Here is a 26,681-nt window from a genome sequence, read left to right as displayed (position 1 = left end):
TTGTACAGGGCCCTGGTGAGACCGCACCTGGAGTACTGTGTGCAGTTTTGGTCTCCAAATTTGAGGAAGGATATTCTTGCTATTGAGGGCGTGCAGCGTAGGTTTACTAGGTTAATTCCCGGAATGGCGGGACTATCATATGTTGAAAGACTGGAGCGACTGGGCTTGTATACACTGGAATTTAGAAGGATGAGAGGAGATCTTATCGAAACGTCTAAGATTATTAAGGGGTTGGACACGTTAGAGGCAGGAAACATGTTCCCAATGTTGGGGGAGTCCAGAACAAGGGGCCACAGTTTAAGAATAAGGGGTCGGCCATTTAGAACAGAGATGAGGAAAAACTTTTTCAGTCAGAGAGTTGTGAATCTGTGGAATTCTCTGCTTCAGAAGGCAGTGGAGGCCAATTCTCTGAATGCATTCCGAGTGAGAGAGAGTTAGATAGAACTCTTAAGGAAAGCGGAGTCAGGGGTTATGGGGAGAAGGCAGGAACGGGGTACTGATTGAGAATGATCAGCCATGATCACATTGAATGGCGGTGCTGGCTCGAAGGGCCGAATGGCCTCCTCCTGCACCTATTGTCTATTGTCTATTGTCTATTGCCCCTCATCCTCCTGCGCTCCAAGGAGTAGAGCCCCAGCATTCTCAACCTCTCCCTGTAGCTCACACCCTCTAGTCCTGGCAACATCCTCGTTCATCAGTACAGGTGTCATGGGTTATGGAGAGAAGGCAGGAGAATGGGGTTTTCGGAGGGCGAGATAGATCAGCCAAGATTGAATGGCGGTGTGGACTCGATGGGCCGAAGGTCCTAATTTTGCTCCTATCACTTACGAAGGGCAAAGTGTGGACGTCGGAGGTGTGGGTGTCGAGAGTCAGACTTACTCTAAGTTTTGTTTCTGAAGAATGCACAGGCACTGATGGCGATGATGACCAAAAAACCAACCACAGCAGCGGCAATCCATGACTTATTCCCATAGTCCTCCAGATCGTTCGATTCTCAAAGAAAGAAAACAACAGTCATTAGAACCATAAACGATAGGTGTAAGAGTGGGCCATTCAGCCCTTCGAGACAGCACCACCATTCAATATGATCATGGCTATTTTGAGAAATCTTTCCTGATAGGAATATTACCAAGATTCATTTTAGATAAATATCAGGAAAGATTTCTCAAAATAGCAATAGCAATAGCAAAAAAATGTGTGGCGGTCACTTGGAAAGATCACAATGAAATAAGAATTGCAAGATGGTATGCAGAAATGCGTAGTTGTATCCCATTACAAAAAGCTACTTATAATCTGAGAGATAAATATGATTTCTTTTTGAAACTTTGGAACCCGTTCACTTTAAAAAAAATTTTTTTTATTTAATTTAAATTTTAACAAAACAAATACATGTATGAACTCATAGTACGCGAGTACATTATAAATTTGATTATACATTTAAATTCGATTATACCTGTATTGTTCTGTATTATCTCCCCACCCACAACCCCTTTAAAACTAGGATTAAGAATTGGAAATATTTAATTTCAGGATTGTTTTGATACCCCTAAAAAGAATTTAATAAGAAATTAGCCGGAAGTGTTTCCTTCTTGTCTCCAGGTTCCCTTCTTTCTTCTTTCTTTTTAAAAAAAAATATTTTATTTAAATTTTAACAGAACCCATACGTTATACATTTTACATTCCTTAGTAAACAATAGTCACTGACCTATAACTTCGATTATACACGTATTGTTCTGTATTTTCTCCCCTCCCCCCCACCCCCCCACCCCCCAGTTCAAAAGAAGGAAAAAGAAAAAGCAGAAGAAAGAAAGAAAAAGAAAAACCTGGAGTCCTGAGGGAGTCACTTCCGAGTAGTTTCTTTTTAAATTCTTGTTAGGTATCAAAGCAATCCTGAATTTAACTACTTCCTATTCTTAATCCTAGCTTTGCCATGAATGGGTTCCACACCTTCAAAAAGAAGTCATATCCATTTCTCAGATTATACGTTGCTTTTTCTAATGGGATACAACTCCGCATTTCTGCATGCCATCTTTCAAATCTTATTTCATTTTGTTCTTTCCATGTGACCGCAACACATTTTTTTGCTACTGCTAATGATATTTTGAGAAATCTTTCTTGATGTTTATCCAAACTTAGCTTTGGTATTATTCCTTTTGTATCTCCTAGCAAAAACAACCTTGAATCCATTGGTATGATCTTATTCATCAATTGATCTAAAAACTTTTTTAGGTCTTGCCAAAAAGGAATTACCTTCTGACATGTCCATGTAGAGTGTATAAAAGTGCCCACGTCTTGGTTGCATCTAAAACACCTTTCAGATGAGTTTGGTTTAAATTTATTTAATTTTTCCGGGGTTAAATATAGTTGCTGCAAAAAATTATACTGTACTAAGCTGTATCTCACATTAATAGTATTTTTCATACTATCTAAACACAGTCTTTCCCAACTTGGTTCATCAATAATAATATTAAGATCTGTTTCCCATCTTTGTCTTGCTTTATGAATTCCTATCTTTGGACTAGATATCTGTAGTAGTTTATACATTGATGATATAATTTTTTTCATTCCCTTGCCCTGAATCAAGGATTCGATTCCTTTAATCTGAAATAGAGACATTGAATTACCTAACTTTTCCCTTAAAAAAGATTGTAATTGATAATAGATGGGTGGGGAGATAATACAGAACAATACAGGTATAATCGAATTTAAATGTATAATCGAATTTATAATGTAGGTACCATCGCGTACTATGAGTTCATACATGTATTTGTTTTGTTAAAATTTAAATAAAATAAAAAAAATAAAAAAATAAAAAATATATGATCATGGCTGATCATCCAAAATCAGTACCCTGTTCCTACCTTCTTCCCATATCCCTTGATTCCGTTAGCCCTAAGAGCTAATTCTAACTCTCCCTTGAAAACATCCAGTGAATTGGCCTCCACTGCCTTCTGTGGCAGAGAAAGCAGTGGAAGGCAATTCGCTGGATGTTCTCTTGTGAACCATGGGGACAACTCATGAACCAACTGGGACAACTCATGAACCACAGAGACAATTAATGAACCATGATGTTTCCACTAGTGGGAGATTCGAGGACCAGAGGGCACAGCCTCTGAATAGGACATTCCTTTACAAAGGAGATAAGGAGGAATTTCTTTAGTCAGAGGGTGGTGAATCTGTGGAACTCATTGCCACTTACGTCTGTGGGGGCCAAGTCATTGAGTATTTTTAACGCGGATTAACAAATAATTGAGTAGTAAGGGTTGACCATGTGGACAACTCATTGACCAGGGGGACATGGGGACATCTCATAACCAGTGGGACAACTCATTGACCAGTGGGACATCTGATTGACCAGTGGGACAACTCATTGACCAGTGGGACAACCCATTGACCAATTGGACAACTCATTGACCAGGGGGATATGGGGAAATCTCATTAACCAGTGGGACAACTCATTGACCAGTGGGACAACTCATTGACCAGTGGGACATCTCATTGACCAGTGGGAAATCTCATTGACCATGGGGACATCTCATTGACCAGTGAGACAACTCATTGACCAGTGGGACATCTCATTGACCAGTGGGACATCTCATTGACCATGGGGACATCTCATTGACCAGTGGGACAACTCATTGATCATTGGGACAACTCATTGACCTGTGGGACATCTCATTGACCAATTGGACAACTCATTGACTAGTGGGACAGCTCATTGACCAGTGGGACAACGCATTGACCAGTGGGACATCGCATTGACCAGTGGGACATCTCATTGACCAGTGACACAACTCATTGGCCCTGGAGATAACTTTGTGAACCATGGAGGCATCTCATTGCCCAGTGGGACCTCTCGTTGACTCTGTGGACATCTCATTGACCAGTGGGACAACTGTTTGACCATGTGGACAACTCGTTGACGAGTGGCACAACTTATTGGCCCTGGAGATAACTTTGTGAACCATGGAGGCAACTCAATGACCACTGGGACATCTGATTGACCAGTGGGACATCTCATTGACCAGTGGGACATCTCATTGACCATGTGGACATCTCATTGACCAGTGGGACATCTCATTGACCAGTGGGACATCTGATTGACCATGTAGACATCTCATTGACCATGTGGACATCTCATTGACCAGTGGGACATCTCATTGACCTGTGGGACAGCTCATTGACCAGTGGGACACCTCATTGACCATGTGGACATCTCATTAACCAGTGGGACAACTGTTTGACCATGTGGACAACTCGTTGACCATGTGGACATCTCATTGACCATGTGGACATCTCATTGACCAGTGGGACATCTCATTGACCAGTGGGACATCTCATTGACCATGTGGACATCTCATTAACCAGTGGGACAACTGTTTGACCATGTGGACAACTCGTTGACCATGTGGACATCTCATTGACCATGTGGACATCTCATTGACCAGTGGGACATCTCATTGACCAGTGGGACATCTCATTGACCATGTGGACATCTCATTGACCAGTGGGGCAACTGTTTGACCATGTGGACAACTCGTTGACCAGTGGCACAACTCATTGGCCCTGGAGATAACTTTGTGAACCATGGAGGCATCTCATTGCCCAGTGGGACCTCTCATTGACTATGTGGACATCTCATTGACCAGTGGGATATCTGATTGACCATGTGGACATCTCATTGATCATGTGGGCATCTCATTGACCAGTGGGCCATCTCATTGATCATGTGGGCATCTCATTGACCAGTGGGACAACTGCTTGACCATGTGGACATCTCATTGCCCAGTGGGACCTCTCATTGACCATGTGGGCATCTCATTGACCAGTAGGACATCTCATTGACCAGTAGGACATCTCATTGACCAGTGGGACATCTCATTGACCACTGGGATATCTCATGATCCATGTAGATGACTCGTGAACCACAGAGATAATTCATCAACCTGGGGGGGGGGGACTGTCCATTTACCTAACAGGCGAACCTCTATTGATTTCCGGCTGACGAGGTTGGTCTTGCTGTTGAAGGTCTCGCACGTGTAGTTCCCCGTGTTGTTCCGTTGGAGGTTGGAGATGACTAGTTGCTCCTGAGGGTGGACCAGCGAGTTTCCGTTGAGATACCATTGAAACTCTGAAGCCGGAAACGACGAGACTCGGCAGGTGAGTGTCACGTTCCCCCCATTGGAGAATGTCCCCACGTCTGGGCTGGTGGCAATCTGGGGTTCGTCTGGTCCGTCTGGAACATGTAAAATGGTATTGACAGAGTCAAGCGTATAGCGCGTTGGAAGGGACGGCAGATTCTGGTTTAAACTGAGGATAGACACAAAATATAGTGGAGTAACTCAGCGGGACGGGCAGCATCTCTGAAGAGAAGGAATGGGTGACGTTTCGGGTAGAGACCCTTCTTCAGACTGAGAGACAATAGACAATAGGTGCAGGAGTAGGCCATTTGGCCCTTTGAGCCAGCACCACCATTCAATGTGATCATGGCTGATCATTCTCAATCAGTACCCCGTTCCTGCCTTCTCCCCATACCTCCTGACTCCGCTATCCTTAAGAGATCTATCTAGCTCTCTCTTATTGAAACGTATAACATTATTAAGGGGGTGGACACGTTAGAGGCAGGAAACATGTTCCCAATGTTGGGGGAGTCCAGAACAAGGAGCCACAGTTTAAGAATAAGGGGTAGGCCATTTAGAACTGAGATGAGGAAAAACGTTTTCAGTCAGAGAGTTGTGAATCTGTGGAATTCTCTGCCTCAGAAGGCAGTGGAGGCCAATTCTCTGAATGCATTCAAGAGAGAGCTGGATAGAGCTCTTAAGGATAGCGGAGTGAGGGGGTATGGGGAGAAGGCAGGAACGGGGTACTGATTGAGAATGATCAGCCATGATCACATTGAATGGCGGTGCTGGCTCGAAGGGCCGAATGGCCTCCTCCTGCACCTATTGTCTATTGTCTTGAATGCATTCAGAGAATTGGCCTCCACTGCCCTCTGAGGCAGAGAATTCCACAGATTTACAACTCTCTGACTGAAAAAGTTTTTCCTCATCTCCGTTCTTAAACTGTGGCCCCTGGTTCTGGACTCCCCTAACATCGGGAACATGTTTCCTGCCTCTAACGTGTCCAACCCCTTAATAATCTTATATGTTTCGATAAGATCCCCTCTCATCCTTCTAAATTCCAGTCTATACAAGCCTAGTCACTCCAGTCTTTCAACATACAACAGTCCCGCCATTCCGGGAATTAACCTAGAAAACCTACGCTGCACGCCCTCAATAGCAAGAATCTCCGTACTCAAATTTGGAGACCAAACCTGCACACAGTACTCCAGGTGCGGTCTCACTAGGGCCCTGTACAACTCCCCTGAGAGTCATGGGAGAGGGAGTTGCAGAGATAAGGAAGTGTAATCTCCCATTGTCTTGGGGAGAAGGCAGGAGAATGGGGTGGAGAGAGAAAGTTAGATCAGCCATGATTGAATGGGCCGAATGTCTAATTCTGCTCCTATCACGTACGAACTAAAATAATCAAAAATACAATAGCTTTTTGAATAGTGTAGAGATACAGGCCCTTCGGCCCACCGAGTCCGTACCGAACAGCGATTAACCTGCACACACTCGGGACAATTTACATTTTTTACCAATGCCAATTAACCGACCAACCTGTAAGTCTTTGTCAAGTCAAGTCAAGTCAATTTTATTTGTATAGCACATTTAAAAACAACCCACGTTGACCAAAGTGCTGTACATCTAATTAGGTACTAAGGAAAAAAATGAAACATACAGTAGCACACAAACATAACAGCACATACAAAACAGTTCACAGCGCCTCCTCAATGGGCCTCAAACGCTAGGGAGTAGAAATAGGTTTTGAGCCTGGACTTAAAGGAGTGGATGGAGGGGGCAGTTCTGATGGGGAGAGGGATGCTGTTCCACAGTTTAGGAGCTGCAACCGCAAAAGCGCGGTCACCCCTGAGCTTAAGCCTAGACCGCGGGATAGTGAGTAGCCCCAAGTCGGCCGATCTGAGGGACCTGGAGTTAGAGAGGTGGGTTAGAAGATTTTTGATGTGGGGGGGGGGGGGGGGGGGGGTCCATTTAGGGCTTTATATGTGAATAGGAGGAGCTTGAAGTTGATTCTGTACCGTACAGGGAGCCAGTGGAGAGAGGCCAGAATCGGGGTGATGTGGTCCCTTTTACGGGTACCCGTCAGGAGTCTCGCTGCGGCGTTTTGAACCAGTTGCAGGCGGGACAGGGATGATTGGCTGATCCCAGTGTATAGGGAGTTGCAGTAGTCTAGGCGGGAGGAAATGAAAGCGTGAATGATTTTTTCAGTGACGTCGAATTGGAGGAAAGGTTTGATTTTAGCTATGGTACGAAATTGGAAGAAGCTGGCTTTTACCACAGCGTTGACTTGCTTGTCAAACTTTAATGCAGAGTCAAATATCACGCCGAGGTTTTTGACATACGGTTTGACTAGGCAGGATAGGCTTCCAGGACTGCCTGTTATTGATTTGATGGAGTCGGGGGGGCCGAATAGGATGACCTCAGACTTGCTCTCGTTTAATTGGAGGAAGTTCTGTGCCATCCAACATTTTATGTCCTCAAGGCAGTGTAAGAGGCTGTTGAAATTTGACTGGTTGTTGGGTTTCAGGGGGAGGTAAAGCTGAGTGTCATCGGCATAGCAGTGGAACGAAATGTGGTGTGGGAGGAAACCAGAGCACCCGGAGAAAGCCCACGCAGGTCATCGGGAGAACGTACAAACTCCGTACCTGAGGGTAGGAACTAACCCGGGTCTCCGGCGCTGTAAGGCAGTGTCTCCACCCGGTTCAGTTTAGTTTATTGTCACGTGTACCGAGGTACAGTGAAAAGCTTTCGTTGTGCGCTACCCAGTCAGTGGAAAAACGATACATGATTCCAACCAAACCATTTACTCTACCCATTCCTTCTCTCCCGAGATGCTGCCTGACCTGCTGAGTTACTCCAGCATTTTGTGAATAAATACCTTCGATTTGTACCAGCATCTGCAGTTATTTTCTTATATATTTAAGAATATACTCACCCACTCCCCGATCCGTGACCATATCACCCCCGTCCTTTACAAGCTCCACTGGCTCCCCATCCCCCAGAGAATACAGTACAAAATCCTCCTCATGACCTACAAAGCCCTCCATAACCTGGCCCCATCCTACCTGACTGACCTCCTCCACAGGCACACTCCCACCTGCACCCTCCGCTCTGCCGCTGCCAATCTCCTGTCCCCCCCCATCCGGACCAAACTCAGATCCTGGTGGGACAGGGCTTTCTCCATCGCTGCTCCCACCCTCTGGAACTCACTACCCCAAACCGTCAGAGACTCCTCCTCACTCACCACATTCAAAACATCACTGAAGTCTCACCTGTTCAGCACTGCCTTCAACCACTGACCGTCACCTCACTTTCTGTCTCCTTTCTCTGTTCGTTTACTTATTTATCTATTTATTTTCTTCTCTATGTTCTAGTAATCCCTGTAAAGCGTCTTTGAGTGTTTGAAAAGCGCTATATAAATGTAATCCATTATTATTATTATTATTATTATTATTATATTTACTCTATATAGATACATGATAAAGAAATAACGTTCAGTGCAAGGTAAAGCCAGCAAAGTACGAGCAAGGATAGTCCGAGGGTCTCCAATTAGGTAGATGGGAGGTCAGGACTGCTCGCTGTTGTGATAGGATGGTTCAGTTGCCTGATAACAGCCGGGAAGAAACCGCCTTGTCGTTCTGACAAAGGGCTATTTGGAACTTTCTTTATAAGAATTAGAAAATAGGTGCAGGAGGAGGCCATTCGGCCCTTCGAGCCTGCACCGCCATTCAATATGATCATGGCTGATCATCCAACTCAGTATCCCGTACCTGCCTTCTCTCCATACCCCCTGATCCTTTTAGCCACAAGGGCCACATCTAACTCCCTCTTAAATATAGCCAATGAACTGGCCTCAACTACCTTCTGTGGCAGAGAATTCCACAGATTCACCACTCTGTGTGAAAAAAAACTTTCTCATCTCGGTCCTAAAAGACTTCCCCCTTATCCTTAAGCTGTGACCCCTGGTTCTGGACTCCCCCAACATCGGGAACAATCTTCCTGCATCTAGCCTGTCCAACCCCTTAAGAATTTTGTAAGTTTCTATAAGATCCCCCCTCAATCTTCTAAATTCCAGCGAGTACAAGCCGAGTCTATCCAGTCTTTCTTCATAGGAATCAAACTGGTGAACCTTCTCTGTACTCCCTCTATGGCAAGAATGTCTTTCCTCAGATTAGGAGATCAAAACTGTACGCAATACTCCAGGTGTGGTCTCACCAATGCCCTGTACAACTGCAGCAGAACCTCCCTGCTCCTATACTCAAATCCCCTCGCTATGAATGCCAACATACCATTCGCTTTCTTCACTGCCTGCTGCATCTGCATGCCTACTTTCAATGACTGGTGTACCACGACACCCAGGTCTCGTTGCACCTCCCCTTTTCCTAATAGGCCGCCATTCAGATAATAGTCTGCTTTCCTGTTCTTGCCACCAAAGTGGATAACCTCACATTTATCCACAGTACTCCAGGTGCGGTCTCACTAGGGCCCCGTACAAACTGCAGAAGGACCTCATTGCTCCTATACTTAAACTAGGAGACCAAAACTGCACACAGTACTCCAGGTGTGGTCTCAGCAGGGCCCTGTACAAACTGCAGAAGGACCTCTTTGCTCCTATACTCAAATCCCCTTGCTACGAATGCAAACATGCCATTCGCTTTCTTCAATGCCTGCTGCACCTGCATGCCTACTTTCTGAAGAAGGTTCTCGACCCGAAACGTCACCCATTCCTTCTCTCCCGAGATGCTGCCTGACCTGCTGAGTTACTCCAGCATTTTGTGAATAAATGCCTACTTTCAATGACTGGTGTACCACGACACCCAGGTATCGTTGCATCTCCCCTTTTCCTAATCGGCCACCATTCAGATAATAGTCTGCTTTCCTGTTCTTGCCACCAAAGTGGATAACCTCACATTTATCCACAGTACTCCAGGTGCGGTCTCACCAGGGCCCTGTACAACTGCAGAAGGACCTCTTTGCTCCTATACTTGAATCCTCACATTACAAAGGCCAACACGCCATTAGCTTTATTAACTTACAGTAGACATTCAGCTGGAAGAGTTGGCTGGCTTTGCTACCCAGGGGACCCAGGGCTTCACAGGTGTAGTTGCCGGCATTAGCCCGGTCCACGTCGCTGATGGTCAGTGTCCGGTTCCTCTTCGACAGCCTGGTGTTGCCGGTCTCCGGCAGGGCCTGCTGGTCTTTGCTCCACATTACGGACAGTAGCTGACCGGACACCTGGCACTCCAGCGTCACCGTACCGTTCCTCTCCATGGGCTCCCGAGTGCTGGAACTAATCTTCGGGACGGAGATACCTGTTTTGGGGAGAAGGTGGGAGAAATGGTTCATCGGGTGAGCAATCTCACAGAAATTTGTTCACTCAATTTTGGGCGGCACGGTGGCACGGCTGCCTTAAACCCCTGTCCCACTGAGGCGGCTTTTTAGGCGACTACAGACAATAGACAATAGGTGCAGGAGGAGGCCATTCGGCCCTTCGAGCCTGTACGCACCGCCATTCAATGTAATCACGGCTGATCATTCACAATCAGTACCCCGTTCCTGCCTTCTCCCCATACCCCCTGACTCCGCTATCCTTGAGAGCTCGATCGAGCTCCCTCTTGAATGCATTGTGATCATGGCTGATCATCCACAATCAGTACCCCGTTCCTGCCTTCTCCCCATACCCCCTGAGCTTGAGGCTCAGTTAGACATTGGCAAGTATGATGTTGTGGGAATCACTGAGACATGGCTACGAGAGGACCAGGGCTGGGAGCTGAATATTCAGGGGTACACAACGTACAGAAAAAAAAAGGCAGGTGGGGAGAGGGGGCGGGGTCACTCTGTTGGTAAGGAATGATATTCACTCCCTTGCAAGGAGTGACATAGAATCAGGAGATGTAGAATCAGTATGGATAGAGATGAGGAATTGTAAGGGTAAAAAGACCCTAATGGGAGTCATCTACAGGCCCCCAAACAGTAGCCTCGACATAGGGTGCAAGTTGAATCAGGAGCTAAAATTGGCGTGTCACAAATGTAATGCTACGGTGGTCATGGGAGATTTCAACATGCAGGTAGACTGGGAAAATCAGGTTGGTAATGGACCCCAGGAAAGAGAGTTTGTGGAGTGCCTCCAAGATGGATTCTTAGAACAGCTTGTACTGGAGCCTACCAGGGAGAAGGCAATTCTGGATTTAGTGTTATGTAATGAACCTGACCCGATAAGGGGACTCGAGGTAAATGAGCCATTAGGAGGCAGTGACCACAATATGATAAGTATTACTCTACAAATGGAGAGGGAGAAGGGAAAATCGGACGTGTCAGTATTACAGTATAGCAAAGGGGATTACAGAGGCATGAGGCAGGAGTTGGCCAAAATTGACTGGAAGGAGGCCCTAGCAGGGAAGACTGTGGAACAGCAATGGCAGGTATTCCTGGGAATAATGCAGAAGTTGCAGGATCAATTTATCCCAAAGAGGAGGAAAGATTCTAAGGGGAGTAAGAGGCACCCGTGGCTGACAAGGGAAGTCAAGGACAGCATAAAAATAAAAGGGAAGAAGTATAACATAGCAAAGAAGAGCGGGAAGCCAGAGGATTGGGACTCTTTTAAAGAGCAACAGAAGATGACTAAAAAGGCAATACGGGGAGAAAAGATGAGGTACGAGGGTAAACTAGCCAATAATATAAAGGAGGATAGTAAAAGCTGTTTTAGGTACGTGAAGAGGAAAAAAATAGTCACGGTAAATGTGGGTCCCTTGAAGACAGAAGCAGGGGAATTTATTATGGGGAACAAGGAAATGACAGAAGAGTTGAACCGGTACTTTGGATCTGTCTTCACTGAGGATGATTCAAACAATCTCCCAGATGTTCTAGTGGCCAGAGATCCTAGGGTGACAGAGGAACTGGAGGAAATCCACATTAGGCAGGAAAAAGTTTTGGGTAGACTGATGGGACTCAAGGCTGATAAATCCCCAGGGCCTGATGGTCTGCATCCCAGGGTGCTTAAGGAGGTGGCTCTAGAAATTATGGACGCATTAGTAATGATTTTCCAATGTTCTATAGATTCCGGGTCAGTTCCTGTGGATTGGAGGGTAGCTAATGTTATCCCACTTTTCAAGAAAGGAGGGAGAGAGAAAACGGGAAATTATAGACCAGTTAGTCTGACATCAGTGGTGGGGAAGATGCTGGAGTCAATTATAAAAGACGAAATTGCGGAGCATTTGGATCGCAGTAACAGGATCGTTCCGAGTCAGCGTGGATTTACGAAGGGGAAATCGTGCTTGACTAATCTACTGGAATTTTTTGAGGAATAGTGGAGTCAGGGGGTATGGGGAGAAGGCAGCAACGGGGTACTGATTGAGAATGATCAGCCATGATCACATTGAATGGCGGTGCTGGCTCGAAGGGCCGAATGGCCTACTCCTGCACCTATTGTCTATTGTCTATCCTTAAGAGCTCTATCTAGCTCTCTCTTGAATGCATTCAGAGAATTGGCCTCCACTGCCTTCTGAGGCAGAGAATTCCACAGATTCACAACTCTCTGACTGAAAAAGTTTTTCCTCATCTCCGTTCTAAATGGCCTACCCCTTATTCTTAAACTGTGGCCCCTGGTTCTGGACTCCCCCAACATTGGGAACATGTTTCCTGCCTCTAACGTGTCCAACCCCTTAATAATCTTATACTTTTCGATAAGATCTCCTCTCATCCTTCTAAATTCCAGTGTATACGAACCTAGTCGCTCCAGTCTTTCAACATACGACAGTCCCGCCATTCCGGGAATTAACCTAGTGAACCTACGCTGCACGCCCTCAATATGTCCACCTGCGACAATCTACGACCGTGGGGGAGGGGGAGGGAGAGTGGGGGAGGAGAGGGTGCTGCACCAATGCAGGAGAGGTTTGGGCCCAACGGGTCCACTTGGTCTTATGTTCAATGAGACTAGTTATTAGATAGGCACATGATTATGCAGTGGAATGGAACGGTGTGGATCAAGTGCAGGCAGCGATTTGGGGCCCAGCACAGATATTGCGGGCCGAAGGGCCTGTTTGTGTGTCCTCTCAGTTTAACAGCGTTCTGTGGCAGGCCAACACTTTCCTATCTAACTAAATCTAGCTCTCTGTTTTCAAGGGAGAGTTAGATTTAGCTCTCGGGGCTAAAGGAATCAGGAGATATGGGGTAGAAAGCAGGAACGGGGTACTGATTTTGGATGATCAGCCGTGATCATATTGAAAGACTGGAGCAACTGGGCTTGTATACACTGGAATTTAGAAGGATGAGAGGAGATCTTATCGAAACGTATAAGATTATTAAGGGGTTGGACACGTTAGAGGCAGGAAACATGTTCCCAATGTTGGGGGAGTCCAGAACCAGGGACACAGTTTAAGAATAAGGGGTCGGCCATTTAGAACGGAAATGAGGAAAAACTTTTTCAGTCAGAGAGTTGTGAATCTGTGAAATTCTCTGCCTCAGAAGGCAGTGGAGGCCAATTCTCTGAATGCATTCAAGACGATAGACAATAGGTGCAGGAGGAGGCCATTCGGCCCTTCGAGCCAGCACCGCCATTCAATGTGATCATGGCTGAGAGCTAGATAGAGATCTTAATGATAGCGGAGTCAGGGGGTATGGGGAGAAGGCAGGAACGGGGTACTGATTGAGAATGATCAGCCATGATCTCATTGAATGTCGGTGCGTACAGGCTGGAAGGGCCAAATGGCCTCCTCCTGCACCTATTGTCTATTGTCTATTGAATGGCGGTGCTGGCTCGAAGGGCAGAATGGCCTCCTCCTGCACCTATTTTTTCTGTGTTGCTATGTTTCTATCAGCTGGGATGGTAGTCATGGAACTGATTAACCGAGCAAAGCCAAAATAAACATCTGGAAAGACTCAGCATAGCTGCCAGCCAACAATGTATTGGAAAGGGGAGGTCGGTTTTTCCAAATTTAGGATTTTGCCAAGTTTTTGGCCTGCAACCAGGAAATTAGTGCTCAGGATTTTAAACAAAGTACAGACGGAAATCGGTGGAGAGTATGAGACTGTACACTGGGCACAGTCTAGTTCAGTTTCGTTTTTTATAGACAATAGACAATAGGTGCAGGAGGAGGCCATTTGGCCCTTCGAGCCTGTACGCACCGCCATTCAATGTGATCATGGCTGATCATTCTCAATCAGTACCACGTTCCTGCCTTCTCCCCACACCCCCTGACTCCGCTATCCTTAAGAGCTCTATCCAGCTCTCTCTTGAATGCATTCAGAGAATTGGCCTCCACTGCCTTCCGAGGCAGAGAATTCCAAAGATTCACAACTCTCTGACTGAAAAAGTTTTTCCTCGTCTCAGTTCTAAATGGCCTAGCCCTTATTCTTAAACTGTGGCCCCTTGTTCTGGACTCCACCAGCATTGGGAACATGTTTCCTGCCTCTAACGTGTCCAACCCCTTAATGATCTTGTACGTTTCGATAAGATCTCCTCTCATCCTTCTAAATTCCAGTGTATACAAACCTAGTCGCCCCAGTCTTTCAACATACGACAGTCCCGCCATTCCGGGAATTAGTCTAGTGAACCTGCACGCCTAGAGAACCTAGTGTACCGAGGCACAGTGAAAAGCTTTTTTGCGTGCTTTCCAGTCAGCGGAAGGACTATGATTACAATCGAGCCGTGCACAGTGTACAGATACAGCATAAGGGAGTAACATTTAGTGCAAGGTAAAGCCAGCAAAGACTGATCAAGGATAGTCCCAGAGCTATCAGAGAGTTGGATAGTAGTCTCTGGTTGTGGTAGGATGGCCTGATCAAGGGGGTATGGGGGCCGAATGGCCTCTTTGTGTGTCCTCTCAGTTTAACAGTGCTCTGTGGCAGGAGAACACTTTCCTACCACCTGTCCCTTTACCTCCCCCCTCAACTCCATCCAAGGACCCAAACAGTCTTTCCAGGTGAGACAGAGGTTCACCTGCACCTCCTCCAACCTCATCTATTGCATCCGCTGCTCCAGATGTCAACTTATTTACATCGGCGAGACCAAACGCAGGCTCGGCAATCGCTTCGCTCAACACCTTCGCTCAGTCCGCCTTAATCAACCTGATCTCCCGGTGGCTGAGCACTTCAACTCCCCTTCCCACTCCCAGTCTGACCTTTCTGTCATGGGCCTCCTCCAGTGCCATAGTGAGGCCCACCGGAAATTGGAGGAACAGCACCTCATATTTCGCCTGGGCAGCTTGCAGCCCAGTGGTATGAACATCGACTTCTCCAACTTTAGATAGTTCCTCTGTCCCTCTCTTCCCCTCCTCCTTCCCAGTTCTCCCTCTATCTTCCTGTCTCCACCTATATCCTTCCTTTGTCCCGCCCCCCTGACATCAGTGTGAAGAAGGGTCTCGACCCGAAACGTCACCCATTCCTTCTCTCCAGAGATGCTGCCTGACCTGCTGAGTTACTCCAGCACTTTGTGAATAAATACCTTCGATTTGTACCATCATCTGCAGTTATTGTCTGATATTATATAACTAAATCAAGCTCTCTGTTTTCAAGGGAGCGTTAGATTTAGTTCTCAGGGCTAAAGGAATCAGGAGATATGGGGTAAAAAGCAGGAACGGGGTACTGATTTTGGATGATCAGCCATGATCATTATTGAATGGCGGTGCCGGCTCGAAGGGCCGAATGGCCTTCTCCTACCCCATATCACTTGATCTCTGATCAAGTCTGATCAAGGAGAGTCTGACACTGTCCAACATGTGAAACTGTAGTTTAGTTTAGTTTGGAGACACAGCGGAGATAGAAACATAGAAACATAGAAAATAGGTGCAGGAGTAGGCCATTCGGCCCTTCGAGCCTGTACGCACCGCCAATCAATATGATCATGGCTGATCATCCAGCTCAGTATCCCGTACCTGCCTTCTCTCCATACCCCCTGGTCCCTTTAACCACAAGGGTCACATCTAACTCCCTCTTAAATATAGCCAATGAACTGGCCTCAACTACCTTCTGTGGCAGAGAATTCCACAGATTCACCACTCTGTGTGAAAAAAAACTTTCTCATCTCGGTCCTAAAAGACTTCCCCCTTATCCTTAAACTGCGACCCCTTGTTCTGGACTTCACCAACATCGGGAACAATCTTCCTGCATCCAGCCTGTCCAACCCCTTAGGAATTCTGTAAGTTTCTATAAGATCCCCCCTCAGTCTTCTAAATTCCAGCGAGTACAAGCCGAGTCTATCCAGTCTTTCTTCATATGAAAGTCCTGCCATCCCAGGGATCAATCTGGTGAACCTTCTCTGTGCTCCCTCTATGGCAAGAATGTCTTTCCTCAGATTAGAAGACCAAACCTGTACGCAATGACACATAAACACTACCCTACGCACACAGGAGGAACAAAGTACATTTATATACCACACCAACTAACCTGCAAACCTGCACGACTTTGGAGAGTGGGAGGAAACCGGAGCACCCGGACAAAACCCACAGGGGTCACGGGGAGAACGTACGAGCTCCGTACAGACAGCACCCGTAGTCAGGATCAATCCCGGGTCTCTGGCGCTGAGAGGCAGCGACACTACCCGCTGCACCACCCAGTTAGAGACAGAGTGATACAGTGTGGAAACGGGACCTTCGTCCCAACTTGACCACACCGGCCAACATGTCCCAGCTACACTAGTCCCACCTGCCTGCGTTTGGTCCATAACCCTCTAAACCTGTCCTATCCTGTCCAACTGTTTCTTAAACGTTGGGATAGTCCCTGCCTCAACTACCTCCTCTGGCAGCTCGTTCCATACACCCACCACCCTTTGAGTGAAAACGTTACCCCTCAAATTCCTATTAAATCTTTTCCCCTTCACCTTGAACATGTGTCCTCTGGTCCTCGATTCCCCTACTCTGGGCAAGAGACTCTGTTCATCTATTCCTCTCATGATTTTATATACTTCTTTTAGATCACCTCTCCTCCTCCTGCGCTCCAAGGAATAGAAACTAGCCTGCCCCAACCTCTCCCTGTAGTTCAGGCCCTGTTCTTACCATTTAAAAAAATATATATTTAAAATAATTTATTCAATTACGGTACAAAATAATACGTACCCAGTAAAACCGCTGTAACACACACACCACCATAATACAGCGGTCACAGAAATAGACAATAGGTGCAGGAGGAGGCCGTTCGGCCCTTCGAGCAAGCACCAACATTCAATGTGATCATGGCTGATCATCCACGATCAGTACCCCGTTCCTGCCTTCTCCCAATACCCCCTGACTCCGCTATCGTTAACAGCTCTATCTAGCTCTCTCTTGAAAGCATCCAGAGAAAATCGGCCTCCACTGCCTTCTGAGGCAGAGAATTCCACAGATTTACAACTCTCTGACGGAAAAGGTTTTTCCTCATCTCCGTTCTAAATGGCCGACCCCTTATTCTTAAACTGTGTGTGGCCCCTGGTTCTGGACTCCCCCAACATTGGGAACATGTTTCCTGCCTCTAATGTGTCCAATCCCTTAATAATCTTATATGTTTCAATAAGATCCCCTCTCATCCTTCTAAATTCCAGTGAATACAAGCCTAGTCGCTCCAGTCTTTCAACGTACGACAGTCCCGCCATTCCGGGGATTAACCTGGTGAACCTACGCTGCAAGCCCTCAATAGCAAGAATATCCTTCCTCAAATTTGGAGACCAAAACTGCACACAGTACCTCAGGTGCGGTCTCACTGGGGCCCTGGACAACTGCAGAAGGATCTCTTTGCTCCTATACTCAACTCCTCTTGTTATGAAGGCCAACATGCCTTTGGCTTTCTTCATTGCCTGCTGTACCTGCATGCTTCCTTTCAGTGACTGATGCACTAGGACACCCAGATCTCGTTGTACGTCCCCTTTTCCTAACTTGACACCATTCAGATCATATAAAAAAATAACTGCAGATGCTGGTACAAATTGAAGGTATTTATTCACAAAGTGCTGGAGTAACTCAGCAGGTCAAGCAGCATCTCGGGAGAGAAGGAATTGGTGACGTTTCGGGTCGAGACCCTTCTTCAGACCATTCAGATAATAATCTGCCTTCCTATTCTTACCACCAAAGTGGATAACCTCACACTTATCCACATTAAACTGCATCTGCCATGCATCCGCCCACTCACACAACCTGTCCAAGTCACCCTGCAACCTCGTAGCATCTTCCTCACGGTTCACACGACCACCCAGCTTTGTATCATCTGCTTTGTATCATTCTAGCTATTGAGGGCGTGCATTCTTGCTATTGAGGGCGTGCAGCGTAGGTTTACTAGGTTAATTCCCGGAATGGCGGGACTGTCATATGTTGAAAGACTGGAGCGACTAGGCTTGTATACACTGGAATTTAGGATGAGAGGAGATCTTTTCGAAACGTATAAGATTATTAAGGGGTTGGACACGTTAGAGGCAGGAAACATGTTCCCAATGTTGGGGGAGTCCAGAACAAGGGGCCACAGTTTAAGAATAAGGGGTAGGCCATTTAGAACTAAGATGAGGAAAAACTTTTTCAGTCAGAGAATAGTGAATCTGTGGAATTCTCTGCCTCAGAAGGCAGTGAAGGCCAATTCTCTGAATGCATTCAAGAGAGAGCTAGATAGAGCTCTTAAGCATAGCGGAGTCAGGGGGTATGGGGAGAGGGCAGGAACGGGGTACTGATTGAGAATATAAGAAAATAACTGCAGATGCTGGTACAAATCGATTTATTCACAAAATGCTGGAGTAACTCAGCAGGTCGTGCAGCATCTCGGGAGAGAAGGAATGGATGACGTTTCGTGTCCAGACCCTTCTTCAGACTGATTGAGAATGATCAGCCATGATCACATTGAATGGCGGTGCGTACAGGCTCAAAGGGCCGAATGGCCTCCTCTTGCACCTGTTGTCTACTGTCTATTATCTGCAGATTTGCTAACTGTACTTTTAGTCCCTTCATCCGAGTCCAGCCTGACCTCTCTCCCACCTGGCGCCGTGACTCGCGGATGGCCATCTTGGCCAGGCCCAGGAGCAACTTGGATAGATTAGGCGAGTGGGCAAATGCATGGCAGATGCAATATAATGTGGATAAATGTGAGGTTATCCACTTTGGCGGCAAGAACAGGAAAGCAGAGTATTACCTGAATGGTGACCGATTGGGAGAAGGGGAGATGCAACGTGACCTGGGTGTCATGGTGCACCAGTCACTGAAAGCAAGCATGCAGGTGCAGCAGGCAGTGAAGAAAGCGAATGGTATGTTGGCATTCATAGCAAGAGAATTTGAGTTTAGGAGCAGGGAGGTTCTGCTGCAGTTGTACAGGGCCTTGGTGAGACCGCACCTGGAGTATTGTGCGCAGTTTTGGTCTCCTAACCTGAGGAAAAACGTTCTTGCCTTAGAGGGAGTACAGAGAAGGTTCACCAGATTGATCCCTGGGATGGCGGGACTTACATATGAGGAAAGACTAGATAGACTGGGCTTGTACTCGCTGGAATTTAGAAGACTGAGGGGGGATGTTATAGAAACATATAAAATTCTTAAGGGGTTGGAGAGGCTAGATGCGGGAAGATTGTTCCCGATGTTGGGGGAGTCCAGAACCAGAGGTCACAGCTTAAGGATAAGGGGGAAGTCTTTTAGGACCGAGATGAGAAAACATTTCTTCACACAGAGAGTGGTGAGTCTGTGGAATTCTCTGCCACAGAAGGTAGTTGAGGCCAGTTCATTGGCTATATTTAAGAGGGAGTTAGATGTGGCCCTTTTTGCTAAAGGGATCAGGGGGTATGGAGAGAAGGCAGGTACAGGCTACTGAGCTGAATGATCAGCCATGATCATATTGAATGGCGGTGCGTACAGGCTCGAAGGGCCGAATGGCCTACTCCTGCACCTATTTTCTATGTCTCTATGTTTCTAACCCAACCAGGACATCTTCTGCCCCACCGACCCTCTCCCCTTACCTGCGCACGCACAGCAGGGCGTTGAAAGACGAGGACGGTATGTGAGGTCTTACCGTTTGTGGAGACGAGCTTCGTCGCGTGGGCGTGCAGTCGGGTTCGGTTGTTGTAGGCCCGGCAGGTGTAGTTGCCGAGGTCCTGCCTGGTCATGTTGACGACGGTGAGCTCCCGGATGTTCTCCGCAAGGTCTCGGCCGTTCAGCGCCCAACCGTACTCCGCGGCCGGGACCGAGTCCGCGCTGCAGACGAGCGTCAGATTTGAGCCGAGCGTGAACGACCCCTGCTCGTCCTCAGTGCTGATCGCAACCGATTCAGGTCCATCTGAAGGAACATCGCGCGTTGTTATATTTAGAACAGATATCTCATGCTGAAAGTAAGCATGCCGGTACAGCGGGCAGTGTCATAGAGTCACATAGTGCAAACGCAGTGTGCCTACCACAACATAGTATAGGAGCAAAGAGGTCCTTCTGCAGATGTACAGGGCCCTAGTGAGATCGCACCTGGAGTACTGTGTGCAGTTTTGGTCTCCAAATTTGAGGAAGGATATTCTTCCTATTGAGGGCGTGCAGCGTAGGTTTACCAGGATAATTCCCGGAATGGCGGGACTGTCATATGTTGAAAGACTGGAGCGACTAGGTTTGTGTACACTGGAATTTAGAAGGATGAGAGGGGATCTTATCGAAACGTATAAGATTATTAAGGGGTTGGACATGTTAGAGGCAGGAAACATGTTCCCAATGTTGGGGGAGTCCAGAACCAGGGGCCACAGTTTAAGAATAAGGGGTCGGCCATTTAGAACACAGATGAGGAAAAACTTTTTTAGTCAGAGAGTTGTGAATCTGTGGAATTCTCTGCCTCAGAAGGCAGTGGAGGACAATTCTCTGAATACATTCAAGAGAGAGCTAGATAGAGCTCTTAAGGATAGCGGAGTCAGGGGTTATGGGGAGAAAGCAGGAACGGGGTACTGATTGAGAATGATCAGCCATGATCACATTGAATGGCGGTGCGTACAGGCTCGAAGGGCCGAATGGCCTCCTCCTGCACCTATTGTCTATTGTCTATAACACCAGCCCACCAGCCAGCGTATACAGAATCCCCCTCGTCCTCACCTTCCACCCCACCAGCCAGCGGATCCAACAAATCATCCGCCAACATTTCCGTCACCTACAACGGGACCCCACCACCGGCCATATCTTCCCATCCCCTCCCTGCGTTCCGCAGAGACCGTTCCCTCCGTAACTCCCTGGTCCACTCGTCCCTTCCTACCCAAACCGCCCCCACCCCCGGGCACTTTCCCCTGCAACCGCACGAGATGCAACACCTGTCCCTTTACCTCCCCCCTCGACTCCATCCAAGGACCCAAACAGCCTTTCCAGGTGAGACAGAGGTTCACCTGCACCTCCTCCAACCTCATCTATTGCATCCGCTGCTCCAGATGTCAACTTATTTACATCGGCGAAACCAAGCGCAGGCTCGGCGATCGCTTCGCTCAACACCTGCGTTCGGTCCGCGTTAACCAAACTGATCTCCCGGTGGCTGAGCACTTCAACTCCCCCTTCCACTCCCAGGCTGACCTTTCTGTCATGGGCCTCCTCCAGTGCCATAGTGAGGCCCACTGGAAATTGGAGGAACAGCACCTCATATTTCGCCTGGGCAGCTTGCAGCCCAGTGGTATGAACATCGACTTCTCCAACTTTAGATAGTCCCTCTCTTCCCCTCCCTCTTCCCAGTTCTCCCTCCATCTTCCCGTCTCCACCTATATCCTTCCTTTGTCCCGCCCCCTACCCTGACATCAGTCTGAAGAAGGGTCTCGACCTGAAACGTCGCCCAATCCTCCTCTCCAGAGATGCTGCCCGTCCCGCTGAGTTTCCCCAGCACTCTGTGTCCTATCTTCCGTTGGTACTTACGGTAAATTGTTAGTGAAAAGGGTTCGCTCGTCTCGTTGTTGATGACGCCCCAGGCCTGGCAGCGATAAACGCCAGAGTAAGACCGGTGGACGGACGGTAAAGTCAGCGATGCGTTGTCCAATGATTCCATTATCTCCTCGTCAAACGTGGTGTCACTGGGCAACATCCATTCAACACGTGTAAGGTCACCGTTGACGGTGCACGTCAGAGTCACAGTATCATTGCTTTCCACAGGGTACAATATATCCGAGGTGATTATCGGCTTGGAAATCGGCTCTGGAAGATGAAAACACAAGGTTGATTTCCCCCCCGGTATTATTTGTGGCTTAGATGCATAGGAAAACAGTGCAGGAGTAGGCCATTCGGCCCCTCGAGCCCATACGCACCGCCATTCAATATGATCATGGCTGATCATCCAGCTCAGTAACCCGTACCTGCCTTCTCTCCATACCCCCTGATCCCTTTAGCCACAAGGGCCACATCGAACTCCCTCTTAAATACAGCCAATGAACTGGCCTCAACTACCTTCTGTGGCAGAGAATTGCACAGACTCACCACTCTCTGTGTGAAGAAATGTTTTCTCATCTCGGTCCTAAAAGACTTCCCCCATCTCCTTAAGCTGTGACCCCTGGTTCTGAACTTCCCCAACATCGGGAACAATCTTCCCGCATCTTGCCTCTCCAACCCCTTAAGAATTTTCTATGTTTCTATAAGATCCCCACTCAGTCTTCTAAATTCCAGCGAGTATAAGCCTAGTCTATCCAGTCTTTCTTCATATGAAAGTCCTGCCATCCCAGGGATCAATCTGGTGAACCTTCTCTGTACTCCCTCTAAAGCTAGAATGTCTTCCCTCAGATTAGGAGACCAAAACTGTACACAATACTCCAGGTGCGGTCTCACCAAGGCCCTGTACAACTGCAGCAGAACCTCCCTGCTCCTATACTCAAATCCTCTTGCTATGAATGCCAACATACCATTCGCTTTCTTCACTGCCTGCTGCACCTGCATGCTTGCTTTCAATGACTGGTGCACCATGACACCCAGGTCACGTTGCATCTCCCCTTTTCCTAATCGTTCACCATTCAGGTAATACTCTGCTTTCCTGTTCTTGCCGCCAAAGTGGATAACCTCACATTTATCCACATTATATTGCATCTGCCATGCATTTGCCCACTCGCCTAATCTATCCAAGTCACTCTGCAGCCTCCTAGCATCCTCCTCGCAGCTAACACTGCCACCCAGCTTCGTGTCATCCCCAAACTTAGAGATGTTGCATTCAATTCCCTCGTCGAAATCATTAATATATATTGTAAATAACTGGGGTCCCAGCACTGAGCCTTGCGGTACCCCACTAGTGCAGGAGTAGGCCATTCAGCCCTTCGAGTCAGCACTGCCATTTCACTTTCATTTCACTGCACATCGTGTGAATGTATGTGACATATAAACTTGACTTGACTTGACTTGAGATGATCATGGCTGATCATCCAAAATTTAGAACGGAGATGAGCAGAAACTTTTTCAGTCGGAGAGTTGTGGATCTGTGGAACTTCCTGCCTCGGAAGGCAGTGGAGGCCAATTCTCTGGATGCTTTCAAGAGAGAGCTGGATAGAGCTCTTAAAGATAGCGGTATTTATTCACAAAATGCTGGAGTAACTCAGCAGGTCAGGCAGCATCTCGGGAGAGAAGGAATGGGCGACGTTTCTGGGTCGAGACCCTTCTTCAGACTGATGTCAGGGGGGCGGGACAAAGGAAGGATTATAGGTGGAGACAGGAAGATGGAGGGAGAACTGGGAAGGAGGAGGGGAAGAGAGGGACAGAGGAACTATCTAAAGTTGGAGAAGTCGATGTTCATACCGCTGGGCTACAAGCTGCCCAGGCGAAATATGAGGTGCTGTTCCTCCAATTTCCAGTGGGCCTCACTATGGCACTGGAGGAGGCCCATGACAGAAAGGTCAGACTGGGAGTGTGAGGGGCAGTTGAAGTGCTCAGCCACCGGGAGATCAGGTTGTTTAACCCGGACCGAGCGCAGGTGTTGAGCGAAGCGATCGCCGAGCCTGCGCTTGGTTTCGCCGATGTAAATAAGTTGACATCTGGAGCAGCGGATGCAATAGATGAGGTTGGAGGAGGTGCTGGTGAACCTCTGTCTCACCTGGAAAGACTGTTTGGGTCCTTGGATGGAGTTGAGGGGGGAGGTAAAGGGACAGGTGTTGAATCTCGTGCGGTTGCAAGGGAAAGTGCCCGGGGATGGGGTGGTTTGGGTAGGAAGGGACGAGTGGACCAGGGAGTTACAGAGATGGCGGAGTCAGGGGGTATGGGGAGAAGGCAGGAACGGGGTACTGATTGTGGATGATCAGCCACGATCACATTGAGAGGGAGCGGCCACATTGAATGGCGGTGCGTACAAGCTCGAAGGGACGAATGGCCTCCTCTTTCACCTGTTGCCTATTGTCTACAAAATCAGTAATCTCATTCCTGCTTTTCTCCCCTGATTCCGTTAGCCCTGAGAGCTAAATCCTACTCTCTCTTGAAAAAGTCCAGTGAATTGGCTTCCGCTGCCTTCTGTGGCAGAGAGTTCCACGGACTCACATAGAATTGGGGGCCAATTCTCTGAATGCATTCAAGAGAGAGCTGGATAGAGCTCTTAAGCATAGCGGAGTCAGGGGGTATGGGGAGAAGGCAGGAACGGGGTACTGATTGAGAATGATCAGCCATGATCACATTGAATGGCGGTGCAGGCTCGAAGGGCCGAATGGCCTTCTCCTGAACCTATTGTCTATTGAAATATGGAAACATAGAAAATAGGTGCAGGAGTAGGCCATTCGGCCCTTCGAGCCTGTACGCACCACCATTCAATGCAATCATGGCTGATCATCCAGCTCAGTAACCTGTACCTGCCTTCTCTCCATACCCCCTGATCCCTTTTGCTACAAGGGCCACATCTAACTCCCTGTTAAATATAGCCAATGAACTGGCCTCAACTACCTTCTGTGGCAGAGAATTCCACAGATTCACCACTCTCTGTGTGAAGAAATGTTTTCTCATCTCGGTCCTAAAAGACTTCCCCCTTATAGGATACGGGGATCTTATAGAAACTTACAAAATTCTTAAAGGGTTGGACAGGCTAGATGCAGGAAGATTTTGCCGATGTTGGGGAAGTCCAGAACAAGGGGTCACAGTTTAAGGATAAGGGGGAAGTCCTTTAGGACCGAGATGAGGAAGTTTTTATTCACACAGAGAGTGGTGACTCTGTGGAATTCTCTGCCACAGAGGGTAGTTGAGGCCATTTCATTGGCTATATTTAAGAGGGAGTTAGATGTGGCCCTTGTGGCTAAAGGGATCAGGGGGTATGGAGAGAAGGCAGGTACGGGATACTGAGCTGGATGATCAGCCGTGATCAGATTGCATGGCGATGCGTACATGCTCGAAGGGCCGAATGGCCTACTCCTGCACCTATTTTCTATGTTTATCCTTAAACTGTGACCCCTGGTTCTGGACTCCCCCAACATCGGGAACAATCTTCCCGCATCTAGCCTGTCCAACCCCTTAAGAATTTTGTAACTTTCTATAAGTTCCCCGTATCCTATAAGGGGAAGTCTTTTACGACCGAGATGAGAAACCATTTCTTCACACAGAGAGTGGTGAATCTGTGGAATTCTCTGCCACAGAAGGTAGTTGAGGCCAGTTGAAGAAAGATCCCCCCTCAGTCTTCTAAAATCCAGCGAGTACAAGCCGAGTCTATCAAGTCTTTCTTCAATACTCTACTCACCCACACCCCGATCCGTGACCATATCACCCCCGTCCTTTACAAACTCCACTGGCTCCCCATCCCCCAGAGAATCCAGTACAAAATCCTCCTCATAACCTACAAAGCTCTCCATAACCTGGCCCCATCGTACCTGACCGACCTCCTCCACAGGCACACTCCCACCTGCACCCTCCGCTCTGCTGCTGCCAATCTCCTATCCCCCCACATCCGGACCAAACTCAGATCCTGGGGGGACAGGGCTTTCTCCATCGCTGCTCCCACCCTATGGAACTCACTACCCCAAACCGTTAGAGAATCCTCCACACTCACCACATTCAAAACATCACTGAAGTCTCACCTGTTCAGTACTGCCTTGAACCACTGAAGGTCACCTCACCTTCTGTCTCCTTTCTCTGTTCGTTTACTTATTTACTTATTTATCTATTTATTCATTTCCCTATGTTCTCTAAATCCCTGTAAAGCGTCTTTGAGTATATGAAAAGCGCTATATAAATGTAATGCATTATAATATGAAAGTCCTGCCATCCCAGGGATCAATCTGGTGAACCTTCTCTGTACTCCCTCTAAGGCTAGAATGTCTTTCCTCAGATTAGGAGACTCTTTGGGTTCCGGACTCCCCCGCCTCCTTACCTATCACCCGCATGATCATGGTGAGTCTGGCGTACTGGCCCGTCACATTGTTGTACGCCTGGCACGTGTAGTTGCCGCTGTTGTTTCGGAGGACGCCGACGATCTCCAATCTTGGTCCCTGGTGGTCCAAGACGTCCTGGTTGAAGAGCCACTCGAGTAGCGGAGTGGGGTCCGATCTCGCGGAGCACTGGAAGGTCACGTTGGATCCCAGTGTAATAACTCCATCCGCTGGCGAAAGAGTCAATTCCACGTCCTCTGGTCCGTCTGGCAACGAATGGCAGAAATTAAACACTTGCCAAACACTTTAACCCCCCTTCCCCTCCTCTCCCCTCTCCCATTCCCAACCTGGCCTCTCTGTCCTGGGCCTCCTCC

The 26,681-nt window shown here is 47.7% G+C and overlaps 1 protein-coding gene across 1 annotated transcript in view; it reads right to left on the bottom strand.

The window, feature by feature from the left end:
- The window catches only part of LOC144612180 (cell adhesion molecule CEACAM5-like), a 56,765-nt gene that overhangs the window by 4,406 nt on the left and 25,678 nt on the right, over positions 1 to 26,681 (bottom strand). The window contains exons 3-8 of the mRNA XM_078431739.1: positions 26,310 to 26,573; positions 21,914 to 22,189; positions 20,064 to 20,327; positions 10,157 to 10,432; positions 4,973 to 5,236; positions 880 to 993 (exon numbers count right to left, since the gene is read on the bottom strand). Of these exons, the coding sequence (XP_078287865.1) occupies positions 881 to 993; positions 4,973 to 5,236; positions 10,157 to 10,432; positions 20,064 to 20,327; positions 21,914 to 22,189; positions 26,310 to 26,573 (1,457 nt within the window). The 3' untranslated portion in view covers position 880. The remainder of the gene's footprint in view (positions 1 to 879; positions 994 to 4,972; positions 5,237 to 10,156; positions 10,433 to 20,063; positions 20,328 to 21,913; positions 22,190 to 26,309; positions 26,574 to 26,681) is intronic.

This window comes from Rhinoraja longicauda, chromosome 43 (genome assembly GCF_053455715.1).
Source record: "Rhinoraja longicauda isolate Sanriku21f chromosome 43, sRhiLon1.1, whole genome shotgun sequence".
NCBI classification, from domain to species: domain Eukaryota; kingdom Metazoa; phylum Chordata; class Chondrichthyes; order Rajiformes; family Arhynchobatidae; genus Rhinoraja; species Rhinoraja longicauda.
Note: the sequence above shows the minus strand (reverse complement) of the source record. Positions and strands in the feature narration are given on the sequence as shown.